The sequence below is a fragment of the Panicum hallii genome, chromosome 2 (assembly GCF_002211085.1).
Source record: "Panicum hallii strain FIL2 chromosome 2, PHallii_v3.1, whole genome shotgun sequence".
NCBI classification, from domain to species: domain Eukaryota; kingdom Viridiplantae; phylum Streptophyta; class Magnoliopsida; order Poales; family Poaceae; genus Panicum; species Panicum hallii.
Genome location: NC_038043.1, coordinates 8,838,920 through 8,860,943, shown reverse-complemented (window position 1 = coordinate 8,860,943; position 22,024 = coordinate 8,838,920). Strand labels below are relative to the sequence as shown.

The 22,024-nt window shown below is 45.9% G+C and overlaps 1 protein-coding gene across 3 annotated transcripts in view; it reads left to right on the top strand.

Annotated features, from left to right (window-relative positions):
- The first annotated feature begins 1,595 nt into the window (after nucleotides 1-1,595).
- The window catches only part of LOC112882759, a 35,419-nt gene continuing 14,990 nt past the window's right edge, over nucleotides 1,596-22,024 (top strand). The window contains exons 1-24 of one of the 3 annotated variants that reach the window (XM_025947889.1): nucleotides 1,596-1,852; nucleotides 2,552-2,775; nucleotides 2,928-3,027; nucleotides 3,120-3,221; nucleotides 3,377-3,436; nucleotides 3,518-3,596; nucleotides 4,298-4,445; nucleotides 4,521-4,644; nucleotides 4,754-4,931; nucleotides 5,019-5,047; nucleotides 5,153-5,301; nucleotides 5,373-5,475; nucleotides 5,588-5,683; nucleotides 5,987-6,039; nucleotides 6,149-6,284; nucleotides 6,496-6,558; nucleotides 6,701-6,760; nucleotides 6,905-7,066; nucleotides 7,146-7,219; nucleotides 7,319-7,412; nucleotides 7,525-7,661; nucleotides 7,739-7,819; nucleotides 7,962-8,067; nucleotides 8,162-8,458. In XM_025947889.1, the coding sequence (XP_025803674.1) occupies nucleotides 1,655-1,852; nucleotides 2,552-2,775; nucleotides 2,928-3,027; nucleotides 3,120-3,221; nucleotides 3,377-3,436; nucleotides 3,518-3,596; nucleotides 4,298-4,445; nucleotides 4,521-4,644; nucleotides 4,754-4,931; nucleotides 5,019-5,047; nucleotides 5,153-5,301; nucleotides 5,373-5,475; nucleotides 5,588-5,683; nucleotides 5,987-6,039; nucleotides 6,149-6,284; nucleotides 6,496-6,558; nucleotides 6,701-6,760; nucleotides 6,905-7,066; nucleotides 7,146-7,219; nucleotides 7,319-7,412; nucleotides 7,525-7,661; nucleotides 7,739-7,819; nucleotides 7,962-8,067; nucleotides 8,162-8,218 (2,613 nt within the window). In that variant the 5' untranslated portion in view covers nucleotides 1,596-1,654 and the 3' untranslated portion in view covers nucleotides 8,219-8,458. Of the gene's footprint in view, nucleotides 1,853-2,551; nucleotides 2,776-2,927; nucleotides 3,028-3,119; nucleotides 3,222-3,376; nucleotides 3,437-3,517; nucleotides 3,597-4,297; nucleotides 4,446-4,520; nucleotides 4,645-4,753; nucleotides 4,932-5,018; nucleotides 5,048-5,152; nucleotides 5,302-5,372; nucleotides 5,476-5,587; nucleotides 5,684-5,986; nucleotides 6,040-6,145; nucleotides 6,285-6,495; nucleotides 6,559-6,700; nucleotides 6,761-6,904; nucleotides 7,067-7,145; nucleotides 7,220-7,318; nucleotides 7,413-7,524; nucleotides 7,662-7,738; nucleotides 7,820-7,961; nucleotides 8,068-8,161; nucleotides 8,459-22,024 lie in introns of those variants that run through there. The other 2 variants (XM_025947888.1, XM_025947891.1) reach the window with 2 other exon arrangements.

The following is a 22,024-nucleotide window of genomic DNA, read 5'->3' as shown; positions in this document are numbered from 1 at the left end:
CATGGCAAAGTATACCATGAAACGATTAAGTCTTGCTGAGTATTAGTATACTCAGTCTTGCTAGTCTATTTTTCATGTATGACCTTTGAGAACCCCACGTATGGACCAGCATGGCCAATCTCTATTCCGTTTGGCTGGTCCGTGGAGTGGGATCCATCCCCGGCTGGCAATGACCCTCCGGAATGACACCAGGTTTCGGGCTGAACATGGTGGCAACTCTCGCGACGTGTGTAGTCATGTGTTAACTTTCTTCCGCTGTGACTCTAGACAAGCTGTTTAGCCTGTTGTTTGAAACAATGTCGGTATAAGTTACTTCCAGCTACAAAATAGTTTGTAATAATGTTTAATATTTTTGTAAATTAAAAGTTGATGAGCTGTAGTATGATTGTAAACTCGCCTTCGTGCGAGGTAAACCTGCTTCGATCCTGTTGAACCGTGGTTCTATCGGGCGGTGACTCGACAGACCAATGGATTGTTCCGTTTGAAGTGCGTTGAGTTAGGATCGCCTATATAGCGATGACTAGCGTGCTTGAGCCGGAATAATTCAGGCGGTTTTGCCACAGCTGGCCCAGGCGCCCAGTCCCCCTGGGGGTCCGGCTTCCTCACGTGGGGGCCCAAGACCATCCCGCGATGGTCCGAGCCCGTGGCAGCTGTTCTTAAGCATATTGTCCTTGCGGGCACGTGGAGGCGCCGGACCTGATAGAGCGTGGGGGGAGGTCCGGTGACCGTGACCCCAGTTATCAGGCTCGGGCCGTACGCCCTGTCGCCCAGAAGCTTAGTACGAGGTTACAGATAACCTCGCACCCCTCGGGCTGGACACACTAGTAGGAGGTACCCCTGTCTATATGTACCGATATTTTCAGTATCCAATAAATAATTCTCAACTTTACTAGTATCAAATGGAGATTTTTCTCGATGAAAGGAGCATAAATGACTTCCTTCCAACTAGCAGTGAAGTTGGGTAGTTCATTGCCCGGTTGGTGTTAATGAAGAACGACCCCTTCCCCTCCAGAGTTTTGAACCAAACCAGTACACATAATTCCAATTCTAATTCTAGTTACGAATATTACTATGGTTTTCACCGCCGCTCTTAAATCTATTTTCACCATTATTTTAGATGTCGGCGGTGAAAATACTCATTTTCACCGTCGTAAAGACCAAAGTATGTAAGCGTAGTGAAGGATGAAGCCAGCGGTAAAAATAGATTATCACCGTACGGTGAAAATAGGGAAATGCATTCAGTAGTGGAAGTGAAGCATCCCTTTCAGTCGTTGCAGTGCTTGGATCTCCAAAGATGCGAAGGGAAAGGCAGTAGTGTCCTGATTCCTGAAGGCCGATCTCTCCAATACACAGTCAGTTTCGTGGTCCGCAGGACAGCAGACATTAAACCACGACGCAAATGCTGGGCCTCACCCGACAATTACCGCAGCTTACCCCACCTCCACCCAACCAGAGTAACCAATTCAATTCAAGATACACAACGCTCTACCTCTACCTAACTAGAGGACACAGCCAATTCAATCTAGAAAATTTCTCGGTCGATCTCTATATAAACAGGGGAATCTTGTGTAAAATGTCACAGCCAAACGCAGCACAGAGCCCCAAGAACTATAGCTGTAAGCTTGCAGGTAGAGAGAGAGAGAGAGAGAGAGAGATGAGGGTGGCGGTGGTGGGCGCCGGCTTGAGCGGGCTGGCGGCGGCGCACGAGCTGGCGAGGAGCGGCGGCGCGCGCGTGACCGTGTACGAGAAGGAGAGCCACCTCGGCGGCCGCGGCAACAAGGCCGTGGCCGTCGACGACGACGGGGCCGGCGGCCGTGTCCTCGTCGACCTTGGCTGCATGGCCTTCAACACGGTGCGAGCATGCATACGCACTACTACTATACCGTTACATTTTGAAAAATGCAAACAGCTGGCCTTGCTGCCTATGCAACCAAGACGTACGTCACCCATGGGTACCCTCTTCACGTATGCACAACACATTTTCTTGCCTTTTGACATCGCTATAAAGCCTTTGCGCAACAAAACTAAGGTACATCAAGTGGTTATTCGATCAAGTTGTACAATCAGCATATAGAAACTAAAAAAAAAATCCAAAACAGACTCATGACGAAGTGCTTAATCTCCTAAAACAACTCTGTGTCGAGCAACACTTTTTTTTATTCCATCAAGCAACACTTTTTGCGCAAATGGGTACTGCAATAGTAGTGTCAAACTGAAGAAAGTAACTGAGATGGATCCGCAATAGCAGTCCATCACTGTGAACTGTTTGAGATGGATCCGCCACAAATTGTTCAACCTTGCGAATTATCAGTTTTAATGGCCATCACTGGAACCCTTAGTGTAGAGCTAGTGGAAAATAGACATATACCCAAAATTTTTAGATGAGATGAAGTGCGTACAAAGATGACACCACAGGGCAAGGGAGAGAAAGAATGAGAGAACTGCTAAGAGATACACATCCACAACATCAAAATTGAAAGGACTGTATAGCATTTGTGTAGTTTTGTGTGTCTTGCTACTAGCTTTAACAAAAACTAGCTAATAATTTCAGATGACATGCCCAAACCTGATGAAATGGTTTGAAGGGCTGGGGGTGGAGGTGGAGCCATCGGACATGTCATTCTCAGCATGCATGCGGTTGGGCAAAGGTGTAGGCTTCGAGTGGGGCAGCCGCAATGGTGTATCTGGTGCTCTGGCGCAGAAGAGCAACCTGCTTAGCCCCAGGTTCTGGCTTGTGGTCCGTGAGATATTCAAGTTCAAGAATCATGCTCTCAGGTGAGCTAGCCTGCAACAATGCTTCTTTTCATCTTTTAGTTTTAGTTTTGAAGATATATAACGCTCTCCGCAACGCTGAGTTGTGTCATGTGTTCATGTATATGGTTACTGAATGATTGATTGGTTTGCTCATAACTTCTTTTGATCTGAAGGTACCTGGAGGACCATGGAAGAGACTCTGACCGCAACGAGACTTTAGGGCAGTTCATTCAGTCACACAGATACTCGCAGCTCTTCCAGGATGCTTACCTTGTATGCAACTAGCTGACTTGTATATACTCCTCTACATCTTCTTATCATCAGTTCAATTTTAACAGTGTGGCAAAACTTCATATCCGCTGCAGATCCCAATGTGTGCATGCATCTGGTCCTGCCCGCCAGATGGAGTATTGGGCTTCCCAGCTCTCCTTGTGCTCTCATTTTTCCGCGATAATCATCTCCTTGAGGTGCCTTGCTTCATATAGATACATCTATTCAGATGCTTATTTCTTTCTTCTCCTTTAATTTCTGAATATTATGATGCTAATTGGAAAAAGCTTATTAGTTTGACGACTAATATTATGATTCTAATTCATCCAATGGAATTATGCATTGCATTCAGTTGTTTGGTCGCCCGCAGTGGCTCACGGTCAAGGGTGGCTCAGGGTCCTACGTGAACAAGGTGCTGTAATTTTTCTTCACTAAAAACTAGGAATGAGGAGGGCGCATGTAGCATATATAATGACCCTTTGTGTATGAGCAGGTCAGGGAAGAGTTGGAGAGCATGGGCTGTCAAGTAAAAACTGGCTGTGAAGTCAAATCTATTTCAAGATTCAACGAAGGTATATACAAAATAGTGTCGTGGAATATTTTTTTTCTTTGTTAACATGTATATATACCAGCTCCTTGAAGATAAACTGACATAATCTTATTAAGATAATATCCTACTAGTATATGACATAACCCATAAATGCATGTGAGACACTAATAAATGGATGAGGACACAAGTTGGCATACCCCACCTGTTCTTCTGTAGTACCTAGCTATAGCACACTGTTGCTCTGTAGTACCTATAGCACACTGCAGCTTCACGTGTTATGGGATCCACCACGAGGTTTGGAGTAAAGGATTTGGTCATTGAAAGTACACTTATTTGGTAGTATGCTATTGAATGCTTCATGTACGTCACACTGAATTTGCTATTGACACTGTTTCAGAACTACTGTATTATTAGGGATGTGTACGTGTAGATTTGTAATGTTGGTCCAAGCCTCAAAGGTGCCAACCGGGAAAAATGGTGTCTTGGAGCAGTAGATGGGTTTAAATTGTATTAGGTTTTTACTAGTCTGAGGCAGTTCTGAACGATTCTGCCTTTGTGCCTTTACAGTTTGACTAATGACCCAATTAGAGCTATATACAGTGACCAGCATGTACTTGGTTCAGGAAGAAATATTTTTCAATTGCCCACTATAGTTATGACTTCCTTATTCTAAATTACCCTACTTATCCACTCATGAGAAAAATGTTATGCTGCCGGAAACAGGTTATCGAGTTTCAGACGTTGATGGTTCGGAGGAGATGTACGACAGGATCATATTTTGTCTTCACGCTCCTGATGCTCTAAAAGTACTAGGAGCTGAAGCAACACATGATGAACTGAGGGTTCTTGGAGCTTTCAAGTATATCAACAGGTAACGCTAGCTGCCATCTTTTTTGTGCTAATCTATAATGATTAGATCTGATACAACATTATCCTGTCTCTTCAGTGACGTGTACTTCCACTGTGATGAAAGTTTGATGCCACAAAATTCCTACGCATGGAGCTCCAGGAACTTCCTGGGGACAACAAGCAGTGACGTCTGTGTAACCTACTGGCTAAATATACTTCAGGTGCCTAATAAGTACCCTAGCAACTTCATGAAGTAACATTACTTTGCTATTTTTCATGTGCATGGATGATCAATGAATATATTTATCATCTTCTTTTTATATTTGCTAGAACATTGAATCTCCCCGGCCTTTTCTTGTGACATTTAACCCTCCCCGTGTTCCCGATCACGTATTGCTCAAATGGCATACGAGCCACCCAATTCCGTCCATGGCTGCTGCCAAGGCTACCCTTGAGCTCAATAACATCCAAGGAAAGAGGGGAATATGGTTCTGTGGCCCATACCAAGGTTTCAATTGTTTCACTGCAACCTGCCGTTAACTAATTTCAATATAATTTTAAGTCTGAAATGTCCCTTTTCATGAATAATTAACAGGCTACAGATTCCATGAGGACAGTGTGAAGGTATTTACCGCGCACCAGCCCTTTTAAGTTCAATCGCAAAGGCGCCAACTGTTATTCAAATAAATATTTATGGGAGTGCAATCTGTTTATGGTGATTTAATTCAGGCTGGGAAAGTAGCAGCTTCAGAATTGCTTCAATGGAAATGTGACCTTTTGGTTAACCCAAAACCAATGGTTCCATCATGGACTGAGGCCGGTGCACGTCGTCTGGTAGCAAGAAACTTTGAACGGTACATGACCATCGGTAACGTGAGGTGAGGCTTGTACGAATTGATGTACTACACAATCTCTGGTGATGATTGTCACTTTATTAGTTTGTGCACAGCATACTGGAACAAGGAGGCACTACGTTTAGTTTTGGTAGAGCATGTGAAAGATGCCCTGTAAAATCTGTGATACTAGTACATGACCCGCAATTCTATTGGAAGGTTCCCTTCTCTCTTCTTCAATCTCATCTGAAGATCTTTTCTTTTAAAATTACATTCTACTTCATCACATCTCATGCGAGACATATCTCATTGTGCCTTGACTTTTCATTAGGTTGTAACAGAAGCAGACCTTGGTTTTGCATATTCCTACATCAATGGCTATATCTCATTTGTTGATAAGCGAGAAGGCCTTCTGAATCTTGTACTTGTAAGACCGTGTTCTGGTCAATTGGTTTGTACATATATTTATATAACACAGTAAAGTTATGATACTATAGGAAAGCACGTTCAAGATATCTCTGCCCATACAGTTCATGCAATTCTTGTTTTCAATCTTTTGTAATATGTTCATATGCATATTCTCAAAAAATTACAAGAAGCAAGTCTGAAATCTCATGCTTACATTAATGGAGAAAGTACATTATATATATTGTTCAGTTATACAAGTCCACAAAGCTACTATTCTTTCTTTTTTTTTTACTAAATCTATGAGCCATATTGATATATACAGATTAGTTTGGCTAATAGAGGTGAACGCAAAAGGTTGAGCAGTGCCAGCAAAAGGTACCTTAATTCTAAAATACCATCTGAATTGTTTGATTTCATCAGAATGAAGGATGGTACATACATGAATGTGTTATTGCTAAACTCGTTCGAATATGCCTTGCAGTAGTTATGTAAGGAAGGGCTGGTGGACACCCTTCCTTGGAATCACTGGGGTTGCATTTGCAAAATATATTTTGCGTCATGCTTCAAGGAAGAACTCTGTATCGAAAGCTGCTAAAAACATCTCTAAGCACTATGATCTGGTCAGTAGACTTTGTTTATTTTTTCATAAAAATAATATCACTAACTACTCAAGTTTCTTCTACAACTATTTTTCATAATTCAACAAATCAAAGGCATACATATTTCTAATTTGTTCCCTCGATTCATATACTATACAAATCATTCGTTAATCTAAAAGAACTGACAAAGTATTAACAATTTTTTTTTGCAATCTGATATATTGGTGTGCAGAGTAATGATTTCTTTGCTCTTTATCTGGATCCATCCATGACTTACTCTTCTGGTATCTTCAAGGTTTGGCAATCTTGTGATTTGATCTCTTACTAGTAAATTATGTAACTTTTTTCTCGAACAAGTAAATTATGAAGTGTAGTGCTGTGAATAATAGTATACTCTTGAGATGGCTCGGTTACCTGGATGTCGATTCTAATGGTAGGCGGAGGACGAGAGCTTAGAAGCAGCCCAGCTACGTAAACTTGACAGTCTAATTAATAAGGTAAAAGGATCAATATGCATGGTGCTTTACTTGAACTCTTCCATCATAAATTTTTCCTGATATTGAGGTCGCCTCAATGTACGCATTCCTTATCAACATGACCTAATGATGTCTTGATATTGCAATGAATCCATTTAACTGAAGGCTAAGGTGGAGTCCGGGCATCATGTTCTTGATATTGGTAGTGGTTGGGGCACTTTAGCGATACGCTTGGTGAAGAAAACTGGTTGCAAGTACACAGGAATTACCTTGTCTGAGGAGCAACTGAAATACTCTGAGAGAAAGGTCAAAGAAGCGGGATTAGAGGTCAGTGATGTACCTTTCTAGTTAGTATTATCGCACCGGAAAAAAGCCAAGATTGAGAATTGATCTACTGTATATGCAGGACCGCATAACTTTCCTCCTTTGCGATTACCGTCGAATACCAACTTGCCATAAGTTTGACAGGATTATAAGTTGGTGAGTATAGTACTACTGACAGATTAAAGGAGTGATCAGGGAAATAATAGACCAGCTGCTGATCTGATGAATATGTTTTATTCCTTGTTGCTTATTTAGTGAGATGATTGAACACGTCGGGCATGAGTACATGGATGATTTTTTCGGCTGCTGTGAGTACCATTTGGCAGACCGTGGCCTATTTGTCCTCCAGGTGCACCATCACCAACATATATTAATCTTATACCCATCGATTGCATGATTGTGAGTAACAAACAAGTCATCAGCTAACTAATTTTCATTTCAAAACAAATTTATATGCACAGTTCATCGCGATGCCAGAGGAACTGTACGACAGAATGAGGTTGCGGCCCGAGTTTATGAAGGAATATATCTTCCCAGGTGGCTGCCTACCTTCTCTAGCCCGGGTTGTGTCTGCCATGACTAATGCATCAAGGCTCTGGTATATGTGCTTGCAACTATACTTCGTAGCTATTGTCTAACTAAGACCTCAATGATTTATTAGTTACACCTATGCAGCGTACAACACCTTGAGAATATTGGGGACCATTATTACCCTACTCTGATGCATTGGAGGGACAACTTCGTGGCCAACAGAAAGTAAATACAAGCCCTCAATCTCTAGCAAATTAAGCTACGCATTATTTAAATTACTCAATTAGTAGTATTGCATTTTTTATTCTCTTGCAGAATTTGTAGCACATGACTCAATTAGTAGTGTCCTCTTTCTAATCTTTTGCAGAAAAGTTTCTGCCCTGGGATTCGATGAAAAATTCATCCGTACTTGGGAGTACTATTTGTCATATTGTGCGGCTATGTTCAAATCACGCACAATTTTGGACTACCAGGTATGCACATACTATCCCCATTATATAATCAACAATACTAACCTTCAGTTATGTTCTAACTGTTGGTCGACTGTTTTATGTGTGCCACATGCAGATGGTGTTTTCTCGGCCCGGCAACGCCAAGTTGCCAAGCTATCTGACCATTGAGTAAATAGAAGACCTTGTGCTTATGTATTCCGATGTGTGTTGGATTAGTCTTGTTGTGTTCTTGTCAGTTGTTGTCAGTCATGTATGTGTGTGGAGGAGACCGAGCAGGTCAGTAGGTACATGCGTGTGTTAGTTTGAATAAAGAGGACATGATCTGCATGTAAGTGGTTGCATGTAAGTGCACTTTGCGGCTTGGAGGTGTGGCCAAGTGAAGCGTGGTTTGAAGAGTGATTATTTGAGTGAAGCGTGGTTTGAAGAGTGATTATTTGAGTGAATCCTCCAGGGGCTGTCTTGAGCGGTCCTACCGAGTCAAGGCCCCAAGCAAAGGGCCAAGAGGGTGGTACAGTGCGTAGGGTCTGAGCCGGGACGTGCTACTGTTTGGAGAAAAATTGGCAGCCAGTGCACTTTTTGACGAGGTTGTGGGCATCAACGAGAGCTGTGGGCTAGTAGAAGCCTGATCGAAAGGCCTCGCCCACGAGAGCTGATGCTCCTGCGTGGCTCCCACAGGTCCCGGAGTGGATTTCGCTGAGAAGGGCCACTCCGTCCTCCTTAGAGATGCACTTGCACAGGGTTCCAGAGGATGCCGAGTGCTTGTACAGGTCGTTGCCGATAATGACGTAGCTTGCTGCACGCCTGGACAGTCTTTGATGCTCTTTTTTGTCTGTGTAAGACTTGTTGACATTGAAGTCGATGATTGGAGCTCGCCAATCAGAGTCGATGACAAGCACTTCCTGACCCTCGGCTGGTACCAAGTCTGGCTTGGTCGGGAGTTCTTCCTCGAGCTTCAATGTTGGGTTTTTGAGTGCCTGAACAAAGACCCCTGCTGGAACAAGAGCTCGTTTGGACCCAAGCTTAGAGAGGACGTCGGCCGCCACGTTGTAGTCCCTAGTGATACGGTGGAACTCGAGTCCGTAGAACTTGGCTTCGAGTTTGCGTACTTTCTTGCAGTAGGCGTCCATCTTCTCCTGCGTGCATTCCCAATCCTTGTTTACTTGCTTGATGACTACCTTGGAGTCGCCATAGGCTAGGAGCCGTTTGATGCCAAGTGAAGCGGCGATCTGGAGACCGTGGATGAGAGCCTCGTACTCAGCGGCATTGTTGGTGGCTTTGAAGAGCAGTTGAAGGGCGTACTTCAGCTGCTCACCCTTTGGAGAGATGAAAAGGACCCCAGCGCCAGCGCCCTCAAGGTTGAAGGCTCTGTTGAAGTACATCCTCCAATGTTCGGGTCAGTGCTCGGGTGATGGATCCAGGATCTCCGTCCATTCAGCAACGAAGTCGGCCAGAGCCTGAGACTTTATTGTTGATCGTGGAGCAAACTCGATGGAGAGCGCGCTAAGTTCCACTGACCATTTGACGACTCAGCCATTGGCATCCTTATTGTGAAGGATGTCGCCGAGTGAGAACGAGGAAACAACCTTGACGCAGTGGCGGTAAAACACTGACAGCTGGCGCACCAGGTAGGGATGTTCATCGAAGATCACCTGGCGAACTCGATGGCAATCATCAACTCCATGCACGTGCTTGGAAAAGGCACGACTTATTTGCATCGCCAATGGCTTTGGTGGTTTCAGCAGCCACCTCGCAGGCAACAGGAAGTCGCAAGCGCCTGCATCGACAACTTTTTACTACGAGCTTGACGACTTCATCGACAATCTCGGCGAGATGCTACTCCCTGATCTAGTCATGGAACTCAAGCGAGAGCCCGGGTTCAGCCCGATCTCCACTCGTGTTATGTGAGAACTCCTCAGATCGGATCGGATTCGGTCTGAGGGCCAGCGTATCTGATCCAAACTCAGGCTATGTAACTCGGCCACTATCAATCAGGAAGCCGTGCACTCCAAGTCCCTCTCCAAATTGGAGGAGGACTTTTATCGCATACTAAAACTTGCGGAAGGGGAAGCCACTGCACGTCAGGAGGCTCCCATCTACGACAGCTATTCGGATTCTGATAACAACTCTAAGCCCACCTTGGGCCATCATCAGGTTCTGATGATCACATCAACACCACGAGGCCAGTTCGTGTACTAGAAGGGCATGGAGCCCTCCGTGTTGGTGTTTTACTGCCAAGCATACCTAGGGATACCCTAAGGTAGTAGAGTTGTAGGCAGGGTGCCACCAAGATCAGGAACTAGAAGGTGCAAGCAACACAAGGTTTAGACAAGTTCGAACCGTGAGTTGCGTAATACCTAAGGCATGTCGAGTAGCATCGGATCCACTGCTGAGGAGCCTGCTTGCCATCGTATTTGATGATGCCAATCGGCTTGAAGCCCTCAGAGTAGGCGTACAGGTTGAATCGGCTCGTGAATGCTGAGAAGCGGTCGCTGTCGTCCGGGAAACAGTAGCCCTTGGCTGCAGCTTGCTCTTCTCGCCTAGCGTCGATGATGTTGTGAGCATTGCAACCTTCGTTGATGCGCTGGCGGAGATCTTCTGTAGGGAGCTTCGTGAGTGGTCAGTGGCGATTATGACTAGCCGCCGGGCATGCTGGAGGTGGCACTTGGTGAGGCCTGGGCGGTTGTCTTGGTCTTCCACTGGCGGTGCGACTACCTTTGGCAGTGTCATTGCCAACATTGTTGGGTCTTGCTGGTTGCCGCAGCCTTCATCCTGCAGTTCGGCTACCTTCGAGCTGGCTATAGCCGACCTGCTCGGTGTGCACTGATGATGTTGGGTTCTGCCAGTCGAGCTGGAGCCAGGCCTTCTGGGGTAAGTAAGAGAGTTTTTTGTGCGGCTGGATCTTCACTGGATGCGAGTATGGCCATGGCAGAGGCAATGTTTGCGATCAGCATACAGAAACCCCGCTCCCTAGCTACCACGAACTCGGCACCCAGATCACGTTGCACTCAACATTGGCGTGCCGCGGCGTTTCTCCTGCGCTCGGCACATCTCTGGTTCTTCAATCTGCTGCCTTCACGCTGGGCATTAGTCTCATTGCCTGTGTTGGTCGTGACCTCATCCTCAGAGATCTGCTTGAGTAGTTCATTGTTGTTCTCGTTGCTGGTGTTGGCCGGAATCCCCACCTCCGCCATGTATATGTGGCGGTGCAAGGTGTGCTCATCACAGGTGTAGTCGACCAGCACGGTATCTTGCTCACGGATTGGAGAGAGGGGCTTGCCTTCCTGGTGAGGCAGCGTGTCAAGGTGCGCCACAAGGCAGTCATCATCTTTGAGTAGCTTAGAGGGTTTCATGCCCTTCCAGTACATAAAGCGGCCTTGTGGAGTCGATGTGATCATCAGACCTTGATGACCGCCCATGAAGGGCTCAGCGCTGTCATCAAAGTCCGAGTCGTATGTGTCGAAGATGGGAGCCTCCCAACAAGCGGTGGCGTCCCCTTCTCCGATCCTAAGAAGGAAATCTAAGTTCTCCTCCAATGCAGAGAGGGATTCGGACTGCATGGCCTCCTAGTAATAGTGGCCACATTGCGTAACCCGAACGGGAATTGAGTACGTTGCCTCTCAGATCGGATTGGATCCAATCCAAGAGGTCTTAGTGCAGCACGAGTAGAAGTCACATTGAAAATGGACTCTTCCTCGATCTCCCTGGCTAGGTTAGGGAGCAACATGTCATCGAGGTTGTCGACAAAGTCGTCAAGATCGCTGCAAAAAGTTGTTGCAGATGCCTTTGGCTTCCTGGTGTCGGCAAGGTGATTGTTGAAACCCCCCGAGCCGTTGGTGATGTAGACCTAGGAGCCAAAAATGAATGTTGTGCTCTTATCGAGCATGTTGCTGGTGAAGTTGAACTATGCCAGCGAGTTCTCCGATGGATCTTCGATGAGCACCTCTACCTGGCGCACCAGCTGTCGTTGTTTTACTGCCAAGCTTACCTAAGGATACCCTAAGGTAGTAGAGTTGTAGGTAGGGTGTCGCTGAGATTAGGAACTCGAAGGTGCAAACAACAATAAGGTTTAGACAGGTTCAGGCCGCGAGTTGTGTAATACCCTCTATCCTGTATTGTGATTTGTATTGCATTGGATTGTAGATGCTTTGGAGGGGGCCCCTGCCCGCCCTTATATACTCTGGGGATAGGGTTACATTGAATCCTAGCCTGATAATAGCTTAGGATTCCTACCCGAGTACTGCTCGGGTATTTTCCTTCTGCACCGACTAGTCCTACTCGTATCCAAGTACTTTATAATATATATAAGGTATGAGACATGCCCTATTCCTTATTCTAGAATATTCCATAGCAAATGGGCAGTCCCATGGTACCGGGTTTGACACTTCGAGCTACTCGAAGACAACACTTGCCTCGTGGCCTACCTCGATGAATTGCCTTATCAAGAAGGTAAACCCCTCTCGCCCCATCCAAGAGGATGTGGGTGAAAATACTGTGCTGGTCGACTACAGCTCCGATGAGCACACCTCAGACCGTCACATGCTCATGGCAGAGGTTGATGAAGTCGGTAGCCAGTACAATGACAAACTACATGACCAGGTCTTCGGAGACGGAAACACGGCCGAGGCTGGCAATGAGGACGAGGCTCAGCGAGCCACCCGCAGAATGAAAAACCAGAGGCACGCACAACGTAGAAGGAACGCCCCGGAGCCACAGCAATTGGTTGTTGCAACCTGGATGCTAAGTTCGCAGCGGCTGGTGAAAGAGGGTTCCGTACCCCATTGCCAATATTGCCACTAATACAGCCCTACTCGCCACCATCCAAGACCCCACGGCACAATAGGCCCTCAGGCTCACCAAACAAGCCTGGCTCCAGCTTAATGAACAAGATCCAGCTCCATCGATTAACGCCAGTTGGGAGCAAGAAGTCAACAGTCATCCTAAAAATTGTTAGACCCCAGGGGGAAGACCGAGGCAACCGACGAGGGGCAACTGGGAATAACAACCCCCAGCAGACTCTCGAGGCCACCAAAGGGATCTCCGCAACCTTGCCTCAGTTGACCTAAGGGAAATCATCAATGAAGGCCGCGACACCTAGGACGTCACCGTCACTAGATGGCAAGAGCGAGTTGATCAGGAGGGCTTCCACGCTCCTAGCACTGATTAATCGATGGAGCGAGTTGAACTCCGGACAATTATCTTTTTTCTGAGTAGCATTGATTTTAATAAAGTAAGCGTGAGTACACTTATGGTTGGTACTCAGCAAGTGAAGTAAATTATATGACATGTAAAGCCAAAAACAAGGAATAGTTGATATGGTTTGACTGCGATAAGCATTTTTAGTTGACCAAGTTTTATTAGCAAGCATTAACTAAGTGTAAGTACATACCATCCTTAAATAAATAAAAGAGATAACTAACAATAACGTAAATAAAGAACATCAATTTAGATCATCTTTAAGTTCAATTATCATGTGAGGGTCCAAACTGCTCTTAACCGTGAGCACGGCTGATATATCAGTTTTCACTCTGCAGAGGTTGTACACTTTACCCACAACTCGTGTTTTCCTTGATGCCTGGGTTTGCAAGGCTCTTAAACACTTCCGAGGTGAGTGGCAGGGATTCGCTACGAGGCCTTTACAAAGATTCCCTAGCTTATGACAATCCGCTAAGGTTTCAAGTCAAAGCGGTCACAACTCTCCCTAATGAGGCAGACACGTTAACCAAGACCATATCATACCCTTAAGAGGACCGAGCTATACCCCGACGATGCAACTCCTCTTGTCCTTTTTGGTAAGATTATCATAAGCTAAAGTTTCTAATTAATTAGCTAAGACCAGAGCCATGTAGTATTGTGGTTGCACTGTTTTCCTGGGTGATTCTCCATGTTCCAATTAATGCAGTGATCTTAAAGTTATCACCAAAAAAGGTATTCCAGAACATGAAGTAAAACTAGTGTAGCATAATTTTCAGGTTATCCAACCAAAGTCTAAGTAAAAGTAACTAGCGTAGCTACAACATTAATATAGCAACATAGGTTTAATCAAGGAAGTTCAAAAGAAACTAGGCATATCCTCAGTTTGGGATCCATCATATTATAGACACATGCATGCATATAAAGTGAAATGTGTGTATTTAGAAAGTTATTAGGCCCAGAATATAATCAAGGACCAGTTGCCTTCTTCAAAATCCTGCTGCTGCTCGGGGGCGTCTTCAAAGCCTTGCTCTTGTGGACCCTCAAACTGCACACCGTCTATCGCAACACACACGTACATACAAACAAATAAGTACAATAAATAAGAAACAATACACCAAATAATATAAGCATAGCAAAACAATATTATAAATCTACTGTATACGTCGCAAGGGTCACGTGAGCGCGAGAATCGATGAAAACGGAGTTAAAACGTAGAAGTTATGACTAAAACATGATTCTAGGGCCTTATTTGTAAAAAATTTGAAACTAGAAAGGCTCAGAACAAAGAAATCGAGAGCTAAAATATAATTAAACTTTATATCTAGGGTTTAGATTGAAGAAGAGAGGGGCTAGGGATGGCGGGTTCTATTTTAGAAAAAGATAGGAGCTTAAATAGAAGAAAAAGAATCTATTAGTGAATACTCAGGGTTTCTTTTGTAAAAAGACCTAGGGTTTGACTGGTACGCGGGTTTTGACTCGGGTTAGATTAGATCTAACCTGTCAGATCGGGATCCGACGGCTGCGCGGGGCAGGGGCGGCAGGGGCGGCAGCGCTGGCGCCGGCGGCGGGCGATGGCGGACTCGCCGGATTTGGCTGAAAACGACCGTCCGGGCTCGGTTTCACACGCGGGCTGCACGGGGAGAACGCGGGCGCTACGGGGAACGCATCTAGGGGCTCGGGTTGGCGAGACGGGGGATGATGAGGGGCGCACAGCGGCGGCGCGCGGCCACGGAGCTTCAGCGAGGAATCGCGCTTGCGGGAAGGCGGGGAAGAGGGGGAAAAGGGGCCAGCGATGCTCCTTACCGTAACGCATAGCTCCTAGGGCACTTGCTTGATGGCGGAAAGCAGTGGAGCGGCCGCGCGTCGAGTAGTTGAGGTGCGGCGGCGGCGGGCATGCGCGACTAGGGTTTGCGAGGCGAGGGCGGCGGCTGCGGGTTGAGGGGACCGAGGGCACGGGGCGGCGATTTTATAGGGGCATCCGAGGGGGCCTCGATGTGCGGGCTCAAGGCATTGCACGGGCGGAGGCGGCTTGCAGCGGCCGGACTTGGGGTCGAGCCCGAGTCTTGCTCGAGGTCGGGGAAGGACCCGACGGGCGGGGCCCGCCTGGCGGTGAGGGAGAGAGGGAGATAGGAGCGTCGGGTTGGGCTAGGAGAGAGGGGGCGATGCGGCTGGGCCGGCTAGGCTGTGCGGGGGTGGAAAAAAAAGAAAAGGCCGGTTGGGCTGGGCCTTGTGGGAGGAAGGGGAGAGATGGGGAAAAAGAAAGAGAGATGGGCTAGCTGGGCCGCGGGAAGAAGAGATAGAAAGAGGAGGAGAAGGAAGTGGGCCGGGCCAAAAGAAAACGAGGGGGAGAAAAAGAAAAACATTCAAATGCTTTTGAATTTGAATTTGTAGTTTAAATTCAAATGGAAGACAAGCAATAGAACAATGCACTGCAGTATGAAATGCACAAGACCTATATTTACTTATATTTCTTTTTATGGTTAAGTAAATTATTGTTAATTCACGGTAAATGCTCTAAAATCAAAATAATTTGAATAAAAACCTTATGGATCTTGAAAAGAATCTAGCAAAATTTATTTAGGTTCCTAATTTGAAAATTAGGGTGTTACAGTTACCTACTTCGAGTACCCTAAAGATTTCAGGCTGATCAACATCCCCAAGTACAACGGCGAGCAGGACCCACAACAATGGCTGCGCTACTACTCGACTGCCATTGAAGTCTCCGACGGCTCCAACAGCACCAAGGTTATGTATTTCCCGATGGCTTTGGAGTCTTCCCCGCTCACATGGCTCGAGAGTCTCAAGAACCTCTCACAATCCAAACCGAGACACCTTCACAATCTCCTTGAAGGGCTCTATGATTTCACCTTCTCCAAGCCATCTAGGGAGCAGCAACTCCCAAGTGTCATAAGTCGATGATGCTTGCTTGAAATCTCCCTGGCGCCACAAAGCTCAAACTGTTGATGCAATGCACTAGGATGCTCTCACACTCACCAAGATGCAATCTCTAAGCAAGGAGTGAGAGAGAGAGAGAGAGGAGATGGCTGACTCAAGTATGTTAAGGAAGCTTTCAAATGTGCCAAGAGAGCCTCTCCACGGCCGGGCATGGGATATATATAGCCAGCCCTCAGAATCTAGCCGTTACCCTCAAATCCCGTGAAAACAGAGCTTTCGCGGACTGTCTGCCTCACAGAAACCGAACCGTCCGCTATTCAAACCCAATAGCTAGAAGTGCAATACATACATATCAGAGTCAACCGTCACAGCCTTGGCAGACTGTCCGTCTCAAAAGTCGCGGACACACAGAACTTCAAATGTTATGTCTGGTTTCTGGAGTTAGCTGGCGGATCGTCCGCACCCCAGGGGTTGATTGTATGCCGTTCATTCTTTCAGCGCCACCAGAACCATCAAAGGTTCTGGAAAAAAAATTGATGTATCTGGCAGACCGTCCACATAACAGGACCGGACCATCCGCCATTCAATATGTTCACACACCGTTGCTTACCGATTCAATCTGTCAATCCATGAAGGCAACCACCGAACTAGTTGTCACACCGGTTTTGGAAGCGAACCGAATGCATCTCATATGTGCACCAGGATCAAGTTCACACACATATGATAGATGATACAAGTGTATATCCGAAATAATATCATAACGAAAAAGAGTATTAAGGTACTTTATTACAAGATCGAAAGTCTTAATCTTAAACAAACAAATAAACGTTTGTAACTAGCAGCAGAACTTCAACTTCACAGCAGATGACTGGAAGACATACGCCTAAAACTCCTCAAAATCTTCAGGGTACTACGGACAGTTATCTTGTTCTGAGCAGCATTGGTTTTAATAAAGCAAGCATGAGTACACTTATGGTTGGTACTCAACAAGTGGAGTAAGTTATATGACATGCAAGGCCAAAGTTCAAGGAAAAGATGACAAGGTTTGACTGCGATGAGCATTTTTAGTTGACCAAGTTTTATTTAGCAAGCATTAGCTAAGTGTAAGTATATATCAACCCTTAAATAAATAATAAAGATAAGTATCAACAACATTAATAAAGAATATCGATTTAGATCATCGTCAAGTTCAATTATCATGTGAGGGTCCAAACCGCTCTTAACCGTGAGCACGGCTGATATATCAGTTTTTACTCTGCAGAGGTAAAACAAGTAAAACAAGTGTAACATAGTTCCCAAGTTAACCAACCGTGGATGAGCAACTAACATAGCTACAACATAAAGTAAAAACCCAGGTTTAATCAAGAAAGTTCAAAAGAAAACTAGGCATATCCTTAGTTTGGGATCATCATATTATAGACAAATGCATGCATATGAAGTAAAGGTATGTATTAAGATTATTAGGACTGACGTATGATCAAGGACCACTTGCATTCCTCAAAGCACTGGGGCTACTCAGGCGCGTCTTCAAAGCCTTGCTCTTGTGGTCCCTCGAACTACGCGTTGTATATCACATCACACAAGTACATACAAGCAAGCAAGTATAATAAATAAGAAGCAGTACGAAACAATGTAAACAGAACAAAACAAGGTTATAAAGCTACTGTACACGTCGCAAGGTCAATGAGTGCAAGAATCAATGAAAATGGAGTTTTAACGGAGGAGTTATGGCTAAAACATGGTTCTAGGGGCTTATTTATAAAAGATTTGAAACTAAAAGGCTCTGAACAAAGAAACCGACGACTAAAACATAAACAAACCTTAAATCTAGGGTTTATATTGAAAAACAGAGAGGCTATGGATGGCGGGTTATATTTTAGAAAAGTTTAGGGGTTAAAATAGAAGAAAAAGGATCTATTTGTAAATACTTTTGAACTGCGGTTGAGCGCGGGTTGATTTCATAAATATGGAGGGGCTCTTTTGCAAAACTAGCTAGGGTTGTTCTGTATGGTTTGGATTGACCCGATCTAGATCGAATCTGGGCCGTCCGAATTCGATCGCACGGCTGCGGGAGGCTGGGGTGTCACAGGGGTGGTGCACGGCGGCGAGCTTGCTGGAGAATCGCGTAAACGTGATTTCGGCCACTATTTTGGCTCAGGTTTTGCTTGGGAGAAAGAGAGCAGGATGGGGAACGCGTTTAGGGGCTCTGGATAGGGTGCCGAGGATTGTTGAATGTGGACGGCGGCGAGGCGCAGCACGGTGGCCACGGTGAGCGATTGCACGCGCAGGGAGGTGTGCTAGATAGGGAGAGAAGGCCGGCGGCGATGCTTACCACCGCGCAAAGCTCCTGCAGTGCTTGCTCGATGGCGGAAGGCAGTAGAGCAGCAGCACGTCGTGTGGCACCGAAAGCTCGAGGGGCGATAGCACTAGGGAGCTAAGGTTTGCAAGGCGAGGGGCGGCAGTTGCAGCTTTGATGGGGTCAAGGGGCGCGGGGCGGCACCTTAAATAGGCGCGGCTTCGGTGCCTCGACGTGCAGGCCCAAGGCGCACGGGGAGACGAGCCAAGGCCGGACTCGGGCGCGAGTCCGAGCCTGGCTCGAGCTTGAGGATGTGCCTGATAGGCGGGTCCCGCCTGGCGGCGAGAGAGGAGGGGAAAAATAGAGGGGGAGGCGGCTGGGCCAGCCGGGGCTAGGCTGCGTGGAAGGGAACAGGGCGGGACAGGCCAGCCTAGGCTGGGCCGCGCGGGGAAAAGAAGGGGGAGGGAGAAAGAGACAGAATTGGGCCAGGCCAAAGGGAGAGAGAGGAAGAAGGTAAAAGGAGAAAGGTTTTAAAATAAAGGAGCAAGCACAATTTATTTGAATTTAAATTTTTGGAAATTTAAATTCAACTGAACTCAAATAATAAAACAATGCAAGCAGCATGGATGCTCAAAGCCTATGTAACCTTATATTTCTTTTCAATCTAAATAAATTCTTTATAATTCATGGTAAATGTTCTAAAATCAAAAGAAATTAGCAAAATTTATTTAGATTCCTGATTTGAAAATTATGGTGTTACATACCTACCCCCTTAAAAGGAATCTCGTCCTCGTGATTCGGCTGGGCTAGCAAAGAGCTGGGGAAATTCAGTCTGTAACTCATCTTCTCGTTCCCAAGTAGCCTCATCCTCTGCATGGTGATTCCATTGAACCTTACGCATCCGAATCCTCTTACTTCGAGTGATTGTCTCCAATGTGTTCAGAATTTTGACCGAGTACTCTGTGTAAGTCAAATCATCATGCACATTCAACTCCTCCAGTGGCAACTGTTCCTCTAGTACCCTCAAGCACTTCTTTAACTGAGCCACAAACCTCCTTCATTTTCTCGCTCACCTGATCCTTTGCAAGCTGATGACTGGATCTAGACAGTGGAGAAGATGCTAAACATTGTCCAGTGTACTGATAGGGAGAAGGTTCTTTATGCTTCAGGCAGACTAGAAGGAACCGCCACAGATTGGTGGGATGCTTACACCGCAGCTCATGTCACCCCCAACACCATCACCTAGCAGGAGTTCAAGAACAAGTTGAGGGAGCAACACATACCCAAAGGTCTCATGAACCTCAAGAAGCAAGAGTTCCTTGCTGAAACAGGAAGCAATATCTGTGAGTGAGTACCAAGACAAGTTCATCCAGCTTTCTCGCTACACTCCCGCAGATGTAGCAGATGACGAAGAGAAGTAGGATCACTTCAGGGATGGTCTGATTGGTCCTATCAAGTATCAACTGATGGTGCACACTTTTAAAAACTTCCGGAAGATGGTGGACAATGCCATCATGATGGAGCATGCTCACAAGGAAATAGGTGAGCAGAAGAGGAAGTTTGAGTCGTCAAGACAGTTCAGCAACAACTCACGCCCTCGTTTCGCGCCTCCGCAAGGAACACCTTTTTGCACCGGAGGACAGAATGTCAACTACGGGCAGAATCAATACCAGCACCCCAACCAACAGAACCACCAGTAGCAAGCTCAGCGTGTTGGTCAGTTAGTGCAGCGTCCTAGCTTTCCACAGAATTGTCAGAACACCCCTACTGGAACACCTGTGAGGAACAATACCCTTGTACCCACTGATGGTAACACGTGCTTCAGATGTGGCGAGACTGGTGACTTTTGGTTTGATCCTGAAGTAACAAGATGGAGACATGATTCCGTCTTACCAGGAGACGATGTCTATATTGTGGCCCAATAGGCCATACAAGTTTATTATCTCCCATATGCGTGCCAAACCAAAGAGCATCTTTAGGGTTGGTATTTTGTGCACAAGGTATCACCGCACGGTAAAATACCTGTCCCAAACGATGAAAATTATAACTTAGACCCCAACACATATAACGGAGAGTTCTTTCAAGAAGAGGGGTTAGAAGGACGATTTGACATAGACTTAACCGAAGCGGACGGAATGGAAGTTGAAACAGTTGTTGATGAGGAGGAGGAGGATGAGGTGCAGAATGCAAAGGACTTACAAATGCTACAACGATTACATTTAGGCAATGCCAATGACGATATTGATTCTTCAGATAGTGTTGATTATGACATGGTTGATAGTGATGATGAGACTTATGATCCCGCTGCTCCCGATTATGAAGATTATTTTTAATCAATGTAATACTATATTATTATGTAATTATATTTTATTTATTTTGCATCTCTTTCTAAGTATGTCTTGTTTATCTGTACTTATTACTTTACTCTTCTTAATTGCAGGTGATTGAACAAAGATGGTGGGCAGTGGGCTGAGGAGCGTTAGGTCGCGTTACCAGAGGGCTAGGTCTGCTGAAGCTGGGTCGTCAGAGAGGAGGAGGGGGTGAAGGAGGGGGACGACGCAGGTGCCCCTGCAGGAGGCCACGGAGGAGGAGGCGCAGGTGGCCTCGCAGGACGACACGGAGGAGGAGGCGCATGTGGCGCAGGAGGAGGACGAGGAGGCGTAGGAGGAGCACGAGGCGCAGCAGACAGCCTCTGGTTCGTCTCGTGTCTACTCGCGAGGTAAGTAACTTTATATGGTTTTATTGCTTCTTCATGTTATATGTTCAAATTCGAAGTAGAAACTAATATTTTTTCTTAATCACTTGTGTAGGTCCCGCGAGTCTGCCTAATCGATCGATACCTCGTGAGAAACGCCCGTTGATTCGACCCGAGGGGGAAAAGTAAGTAAATTTTTATGTTTTCATTGCTTCTTCATGTTATATGTTCAAATTCAAATTAGAAACTAAAAGTGATGGCTAATCATTTGTGCAGGTCCTGGAGGATTGTGGAGAGTGCAGGTGCTGCTCACAGATGCTCCGTCAATGGCATCCTCGGTCTTCTGTGCAAGGAACACTTCCCTAGCCTGGTTGAGTACGCTGGAGTGGTGGGGCCGGCCTATACGTTCGACCAATACGCGGCCGCCTCCGATACTGAAGATCGGGATGGCAGGGTATTCAACAATAAGGCTGAGCGGGTGAAGCAGGAGCTATGGGTAAGTGCGAAATACATCGCATTCATTGCACATTCTTGAAATAATGAATGGTATACATCGTGTTTGCATGCAGGATTTCTTCAGATGCCAGGATGGGTTTGAGGCCAAGGCTGATGTGGTGGCTACCAGATGCTGTAAGAAACTAGTCATGAACATGCACTATGAGGCACGTCTCCAGGCCATTATAAGTTTTCATGCCACCGTCCTTGGAGAGAAGGTCACAAAACGGACGCAAGAACCATGTCGTTGACTGAGGAGCAGTACTTGCAGGTAAATATAGAATTTTAATGTTTATTCTTTTTACATTAAGTATTCATTCCTTTTTACATTACGTACGATTAATTTAATCTTCTAATATGTCATGTACTTATTATCCTGTAGATGATTCCTTATTGGTGTGCTG